Raw genomic sequence first — 8,664 nt, forward strand, 5'->3', positions numbered from 1 at the left:
AGTGCTCCGGATGTGACCCAGGGCCTTCCTCATGTTAGGCAAGTGCTCCACCACTGAGCTCCACACAGCTTTTTAAGGAGGTGTGGTGGACATGGAACCCACATCTACACAAAAAGCTCCTTTATGCTTCGTGAATGCCTCAGACACAGCTTGAAGGTAATTTTATGCAATGTCTTCAGGGCACCTGCATTTTGAGTGCAACCCATCACACAAAGTCAGGAGAGGAATTTTCTGATTGTGGCATCACATTAACACTCACAAAGCTTTCGATTTCAGACCATTTTAGATTTTAGGATCAGGACATTCAGTCAGTAATATCAACTCCTGTGTAATACATGGGCAGGCCAACTTCTTCTGGAAGGGCTAGCCAATATCATCTTAGGCTCCGTATGCCAAAGATAAACCACTCAACTCTGCCACTATAGCTCAAAAGCAGCCACAAACAGAGGACAGAAAAAATGGGCATGGCTGTACGCCAACAAAACTTATTTTCAACAGAGAGGCATTTGACAAGGGAGTACTAGTTTGTTGACCTGTGTTAAAAAACAAAAACAAACAAACAAACAAAAAACATGCCCATAGTTGCATAACTATAGCACAAAACATAAAGAAAAGTTGCTCACCTGGCCAAGAGACTCCTGTAGATGCACCTGTAAATACTCTGGGGGTAAAGCAGGAATACTGAGAGAAGCTTGTGAGAGTGGGGGTTTTGAGCGGATGAGTGAGGATTCAAAGTCTTCAATCAAACCATTTGTTTGACCTCTATTCGTTTCATTTTGTTCCAAAACCTCTGAGTGCTGTCTTCCTGAATCATCTAATCTTAGAAGTTCAACTTGTGACCCAATGTGTAATAGTGGTGGCTTCACAGGATCTGAGTTCAAGGAGGCCTTTGATATCCCTGGGAGAGCTCCACTCATCTCCTCTTGTCCTCCACTTGACCTAAAATGCTTCGTGAGGGCAGCCCAGAGTCCGGCAATCCAAGGCTCAACCACAAGTTCTAAACTGGCACATGATGAGAAAGAGAAAAGAAACAAATGCTCAAGTGTCCACTGGAACACAGCAACAGGGTAAGGACAGGATCCACCCACTCAGCAGAATGTCACATGCAACTGTTAGAAAACCAAATATGAGGACTATTAAGAACATAAGAAATATTTAGGAATGATTAAGTTTTAAAAAGCAGAAGACCGTTATGTGTTCATTAGTACTGTAGCCATAAAATGAGCAGATAAAGAGGTCAGGAAATGAAGTGAGGCAAGAAGATATTTTAGTTATATGACAACAGGAACATAATTTGTCTTAATTTCTGAAAGAGCGGGTTTAAGATCTGATGAAGTAAAAGAACATAGGCAAAATCTGAGGCTATTCTAAGGTCAGATGATCCACTGAATACAGCCTCTTTTTTTGCCTGGCTAATTTACTTATCCTTCTCCGACATATTAAAATACGACCAAGAAATCACTCTGGATTAATGCCAACTATTTGGACTAACTAAAACACTCAAACCTATCAGTTCTAAATAATTTTTTTGGTAATATCTAGGGAGGCTGACCTCAGAGAAAGAAACAAACCATCCTTTAGGAAATCTGAATTAATCACAAATAAATTCTTAAAGTGTGGCGATTTAGTTATTACTAACAAAGTGTAACTAAACAATAACATTCCCATATACCCTTAGGTTAAATAAAGCAAATGGATAAGGAAGACTGTGTGTGGACATTGAAAATGACCTCTTTATCACATCATCCCAAACAAACACAGGTATCAAATTCTAGTTCACAAACAACCATCCAGAAAAGACATTTCAGAACTTTATCTTCTCAGGATTCAAGTTACAATTTATCATTATTAGATGTTTATTGGCACACAGTTTAAAATTTGGTTATACATTCATTTATCCCCACAAGCCTTTGTGAAAGCAAGTTTATAAAAATATGGGTTCAGCAGTAACACATCATCTTCATAACTCAGAACTGTTACGGTGATGACATCCATAATCGAGAAAGCCAGCTTCGTTACGATGGCACATTCTAAGAGGCTAAAATGCACTGCTTCATCCGAAAGAAGCTAACACAGTAAATACTACTATTATCTATTTCATAGAGGAAGAAACCTCAGCACAGAAAGTTGAAGAGAGCAAGGTTGCAGTCAGTGGGGGACCAAGGCTGCGACCCAGGTGCCTGGACTGCAGTCTGCGTTTCAGCTCCTTCAGCATGGCGGTCATTACTAGGCAAGGACGGCTTATGGAAAATATCTTAATTTTAGAAAAAGGAAAAAATCAACAGGGTCAAAATTTAAGAGGTGCAGACTACAGAGATATACATTCAAACATTTTAATATTTAATCTAATGAATGGGCAAAGAGAAAAAGAGCCTCTGAAGACATATGAGACATGTGGGATTAACATAAGCACTGTGACATTGACTGGTCACAGCTCACCATGACCACACATTTAATGTCAATGAGGCCTGGCAGGGGACAAAGCTCAAAATAAAAGAACAAAAATAAAAGGTAACAGTCCAAGAAATGTTTTGACACAATGAAGAACACATTGATTTGGAAACAATCCACAGCATAACAGAGCAGAAAATGAAGGAAGAGTGGGCAGGAAGGTCCAGGTAAGGGGACACATGAAGAGTCTCCATCATCCTCTAATCCAGGAAGGCAAGCCATTTGCTGGATTTGTCATTTCTCATAAACAGTTTATTTATTAATACAGTGAATGAAAATTCATTGAACACATGCACCTAGTTTAAAAAGAAAAAAAAAAAGTATGCATGCCGTTATCCAGACGAAGCAGTAACATGACAGCACCTGTAGAATCTCTGAATAAACACCCAAGTTGAAAGGCAGCCATGGGGTGAATACTGAGTTGCACAAACAAGAATAAAGCTGGGCATAGTGCTGTGTGCCTCAAGTCCAGCTACTGAGGAGGCCGAGGCAGGAGGACTGCATGAGAATTTGAAACCAGCCTGTGCAACACAGCAAGACCCCATCTCAAAACAAACAAACCAAGAGCAAGAATAAGAGAACGCACACTTCTGACTGGTAGGATGGCAAAGGCCATGAGGACAGTAAGAGACACAGCCCGGCCACACAGCCAGGCTGAAGGCCCTCTGTTGTGTCTTCCTGTGATGCCTGACCTGCTCAGGCCCTGACTTTACAAACCCCATCAAGATAAGGACAACTGTGCTGGGGCACTTTTCTAACTGTTTCCATTAACAAAGACTGAGAAGGATGAGAGACACAGAAATACACACACACAAAATATCAGCAAAACAAGAAAGTCAAACCCCGGCTGGCCCTCTTGGACCCTGGCACTCAAAAAGCTAAAACTATAAAAGATTCTCAAGGCCAAGCATGAGTGCTAAACCTTAAAACCACACACTCTGTAAACTCACCAACTTTCACCACGTATGAGTAAGACTTTACTGGAGTAAACAGAAGCACGTCGCCCTTACCCCACACAGTCGTCTGCATGTCCAGTGTCATAGAAATGCTGGGCTCCAAGCTCTTGAAGTCGTTTATCAATTACTTTTCCTCCATTACAGAAGTATGTGTATTCGGAATCACCCAAACCTAAAGAGTCCAAATGGATATTAGTATATACAAAGATTAAAAGAATAGATAAATAAAACACCTAAAAACAAAACTATTTCATACTGTCACAGGTGAGGTAAGTGACCATTTTTCCTGAGTAATACTGAATATGCAGAAAATGTCCCTCTATTTTATAACATAAATGTCCCTCTATTTTATAACATAAAAAGTCTGTTTGTTTACACATTGCTTAAGGTGGCTTTGAGACTACAACAGTAGAGTCCAGCGGCTGTGATGGAAACCTCATGGCCCTCAAAGGCTATATATACTACTATCTGGCTCTTTTTAGCATTTATGACTCCTGATCTAGAGCACAGAGGCACATCCGCTGCAGATGAGCAGCTTCTGTAAAATGTCTCTTAGGTAAAGCAAGAACCGCTTCTGTTTCATGGTAAGAAAACAAACTAAAATTTTCACTCAGTTGGAATTTTAAAATTGAAAGCTTAAACCCTCAGTTGTTTAATGATCTCCTGTTCTTTCCAAATAACAAGAAGAGAAATTGCTGGGTCCACAAGAATGAGTGGCTACCCATAAGTATAGACTTCATAATACATTTTTGAGAAAATGTCAAAGCAACATGTGCTAGCTCTTTAAAGTAGAAACTGGAAAAACTTCAATTTAAAAAAAATTGAAAACACTGTAAAATATTCTAGTGATCATGTTAAAAAATACCAGTGAACAGCCAAGGTTAGTCTCAAATTTTTAAATCAGTTATTTATCAAAGCAAAATCCATCCTTGCTAAACACCCTCCCGCCAAAATAATTTTCAAAGATGAACGACACTGAACACAAGCCAGGAATATGGGCCCTCAGCACCCACACTGGTCCTTCCAATCCTTTATCTTCATTTCTTTGAACGGTTCCTCAGTGCCCAGGCCAGTTTTCTTAACCTGGGAGGCATTGCCTGGGAGCTTTTAAAATACCAATGCCAGACCACTACCTCAGAAAACAGATTGAATGGACATGTCCCAAGTAAAGGAACTATCAAGAACTCCTCTGGCTGATTCAATGTGCAGCTGGAGCTGAATGCCACCATCCTAGAGGAAGGGTTCTTAGATGGTGAGTGAATCACCTCAGAGCTTTTTGAGGCTTACTTTTGTTGTTTTAAACAGTAAAACAGCAGCAAAGGATTCTGTTTCAGGAGGCTGGGGAGAGGCCCAGCCACTAATATTCTGAAAGTATTTCATAGCTGAATGATGTGCATCCTTGCTTAAGAATGCTACTTGGGAGGTCCCCCAGAGACGTTACTGTTGGGTAAATACTGAAGAAGAATTCATACACGGCAGCACATTATTCACACTTACATGTTTTATATATGTATAATATTTACATAAAAATAAAGATAAAACTCATATGATTATATTTCATGATTTTGAGAAATATAATCAAAACCAGAGTTAAAAGTCAATAATAGCACTAAAAGCAGAAAATAGAGTCCATTACCCAATAATCCATACCGCAGATGAGCAAGGAAATCAGCAGGCAGTGTCTTGTCTTGTATTTCTTTAACAAATTTACGGGCCGTGTCAGGGGGGTCTCCAGTGCCCGTTGTAGAAACCACGACGACGAGAGGAGCTCTTTCCATTTTTAGATCATACTACAAAACAAGGTTATCAAGTGAAGGACCTAATGCCATGTCACCTGTCATTTAACACACCAGCCAGAGAGGGTAATTGGCCTAGTTTCTACTATCCTGTATTTTCTCCCAATTATTCTTTTTTCCAAGTAACTGGAGATGCACACAGAGTGACCAGTCCCCATCCAGTGACCAGGTGCCCTTGTTTAATCAAGTTATGCAAAGTAAGATATTTCTTAATGCAGCCACTCATTTGTTTTGCTAATGCTCATCAAGAGGAGAAGAGATAAGTATGATTGGTACCTCTCAGTCATGGTGCCCTGGGGCAAATGTTAAAGTGAGCTCTGATCTATAAGGCAAATAAACGAAGATAGGAGAAAGAAACCTGGTTTCTTAGAATTAGGATTGCTGATAAATTCAGGGTAAATTCTTCCAAGATGATGTGCCTGAAAACTCTGATGTTCAGCAGGAGAGGCAAATAATTTGGTGGGAATGACTTCTTAAAACAAAGTAAAAAAGCAAGCAGAAAGATTTTCTAAAGGGGGAGGGAGATTTAGAAATAGAACAGACAGCAAGCACCCGGGATTAAAACAGCAGACAGCAAGCACCCGGGATTAAAACAGCAGGTCAGCAAGGAAGCTTCACAGAATATTCCAGCACACAGATTACAATGAAAACACAGTGGCTCTGACAGCTCCAGCAACACATGACACAAAGGCAGAGAGGTACACAGGCACTAGTGCTACCCCAGCCATCAGGGACCTGGTGATAAAGACCAACTCACTCTTTCAAAGTTCCAGGGACAGAGCTTGCTAGCAGCAGTACCCTGAATTTATCAGCAATCCTAATTCTAAGAAACCAGGTTTCTTTCTTCTAATTCCAATGCAAATTTAAACACTTCAAGTAGACCACTCTTTCTTCTTGTGACTCCATGGAGTCTACTGCTCATAAGTGTTATTTAATTTGGGTCCAAAGAAATAAAAAAAAAATTAACTTTATTTTTTTGTGGTGCTACAGAGCAAACCCAGGGCCCTATGCATCCAAAACAAGCACTCTACCGCTGAGCTAAACCCTCAATCTCACTTTTCACTCCTGAAGGACTTTTCCCTAGGCCATTAAGTGTTCACAAAACACTGCACAAGTTCTGCGTCCAACTCTGTGCACAGTTCATCTAAGTTGATTCAGCTTGACAAGGCCTGCTATGAATGAGAAAGTAGAGAGCTACCCCGCCCCAGCTAGAGAGGTCAACCCAATGGATCTAATTAGGGCTTGTTTTAGGAGACTATCAGTACATAGTGACTGATTCACGTTGTAATCCATCATAGCACACTAAGTCTACATTATTGTTGAGTGACAGAGACCACTGTCTGGTAGCTTCCTAAAGGGAGCCCCCTTTCTGTGAGAGCATCTGGAGTCACTCTGGCAGTGCTGCCTAAAGAAACCAGGTGAGTCTCTTTCTAAAAGCTGAATTTACAATTCACCTATTTTGTTGAACAGTATCGCGAACTTGACATGAAGAGGCCAGAAGCTGTGAACCTGAGTGACAAGGCACTGGCAAGATAGTTCTCAAGTACTGAAGTAAACCTGAGTATTCAGGGGTTTGCCTTTCCTCTGGTGGTACAAAGTCCTCACTGTTACCACCTTAGTTGTCTGGGATAGCACTATTTGGAGGTCTCAGAATTACAAAAAGAAGAACAAAGTGTTATGTATCATAAGGCAGGAATTTCAGTGGAGACTAAATAAATATACAAACAAGGAGTCCCTGACCTTCAGCAGCAGGGTTTTTCCCAGATCCTTACACCATTACTTGGAATTCTATTTCACAAAAAAATCCAAGTAGTCCTTCATTTGGAAGAACTCTAACATGAATTGCAAGTTCTTTTTGGGTAATCAGAACGGATTCTGAGGTTCATGAGTTGCAAAGCCCAACCTTCATGAGAATACACACACTTCCTTTGTTCTCACAGCCACCGCTGAGATAAACAAGGAAGATGCTACTGCTACCATTTACTGACAAGTAGCTGCTTTTTTCAGTCTGAGATCATTCACCCTAACTTATATGTTTACTTCTGTTTAAAAAAAAAAAGGCTGGTTAAAATTGGTATAGAGCCACTTTCTTTGTTTAACAAACATCAGTTCCCAATCAAAATACTTTGAAGCATAAGATACTGTGAAGTCCACTGGAGTGACATCTCTTACCTTGTCTGACTCACTGATGCAGTGGAGATCTGCAGAAAACCCGTGGGCCACAGCTTGCTCACTTATTTCTTCTGCTATGGCCTTTGCCTGGCCTCGCTGTGTAGCATATAATAACAAGAACCTCCTCATTGCACGAGGCATGTACTGTGACTATGAGAGTGACACTGAAAAACAGAAACAGGAAAAGGGAAATTTTCTTCTTAATGAAGTAGTAACAACCTCAACATAGGAATTCTACCTCAATTTTCATAAAGGAATGAAACAATATTCACACAATATGAAAGCCTTCTCTAAATTTATTTTTTGCACTGATTTTAAATAAACCTAAATAACACAGAATTCATCAAAAGTAGGGAGAAGACAAGACTAAAGTTCTAATTTCATGGTTCAGAAATCAGATTATGAAGTCAAGCTACTTTCGGGTCCCCAAACTGTCATTCAGAAGTGAACACCTGTAGGAAAGCTACTTAAATGTTCTGAGTCTTAGCTCCCTAGTCCTCAAATTAGGATTCTACCTACCTGATAAAGGATATGACACACAAATCACCTCAGCAATGCTCAAGCCATAATATCACTTAAAAAAAGTTTTATCTATTTTTTCGTTAATCATTTTAGTATCAAAAGTGCATATGGTAATAAAAAGAAAAAAAATATTTCCATCCTAACTTCTTTTTTCCCCCTGAAGAGTCAACCAGGGGTAAAATCAACAGAGGCTAACCCTTGTCAACTTATAGACAAAAATGAAATCCAAATCAAAATACTGGCTTTTGGTGAACAAACCACCCATACTTTCATGCTCCTCTAGCTTACCTAAAGCACAAACAAAAAGCCTTCACATGTTAACTGAATTACTCTTAGGAACGGAACAGCATGGCACAAGGTGCTCAGCTAAGCGCCTGAAGAGAGAAGCGAACGCCACGGTGACCCTGCGAGTCCAAGGCTCAGCGAGGATGTGGTGTCACCCCTCCGGCGTCACAGCCGCAAGCTGTCCCTCGCGAGCCGCAAGCTGTCCCGAGGACCTCGGGGGCCCCAACTTTCGCCGCGGCTGCCTAAGGACTAAGGCGCCAGCCACGCCTCCGCGGAGGTTCCCCGGCTCCAGACCCGCAGGGGCATCGGAAGAGAATCGCGCAGCGGAGGAGACCCCACGCCCCGGCGACCCCGTGCAGGAGGCCAACACCGCGTACCCCTGGACCCCAGCCGACCTTCGAACCCACGCCCAAACCCCCGATGGCCTCTGCTGCGTCCCAGCTGGGCCTGCAGCTGGGAACCGCTGCCGCCAGAGCGCTCAC

At 41.4% G+C, this 8,664-nt stretch overlaps 1 protein-coding gene across 5 annotated transcripts in view; it reads right to left on the minus strand.

The window, feature by feature from the left end:
- The window catches only part of Mtrr (5-methyltetrahydrofolate-homocysteine methyltransferase reductase), a 30,727-nt gene that overhangs the window by 21,681 nt on the left and 382 nt on the right, over positions 1-8,664 (minus strand). For 4 of the 5 annotated variants that reach the window (XM_046430316.2, XM_046430315.2, XM_046430318.2 and 1 more), the window contains exons 2-5: positions 7,376-7,539; positions 5,044-5,197; positions 3,462-3,579; positions 624-1,002 (exon numbers count right to left, since the gene is read on the minus strand). In XM_046430316.2, coding sequence (XP_046286272.1) covers positions 624-1,002; positions 3,462-3,579; positions 5,044-5,197; positions 7,376-7,516 — 792 coding nt within the window. In that variant the 5' untranslated portion in view covers positions 7,517-7,539. The remainder of the gene's footprint in view (positions 1-623; positions 1,003-3,461; positions 3,580-5,043; positions 5,198-7,375; positions 7,540-8,664) is intronic. The other variant, XM_046430320.2, reaches the window with a different exon arrangement.

The sequence above is a fragment of the Marmota monax genome, unplaced genomic scaffold (assembly GCF_021218885.2).
Source record: "Marmota monax isolate L192 unplaced genomic scaffold, Marmota_monax_Labrador192_F-V1.1 WCK01_AAM20220418_F8-fsc00082, whole genome shotgun sequence".
In the NCBI taxonomy this organism is placed as follows: domain Eukaryota; kingdom Metazoa; phylum Chordata; class Mammalia; order Rodentia; family Sciuridae; genus Marmota; species Marmota monax.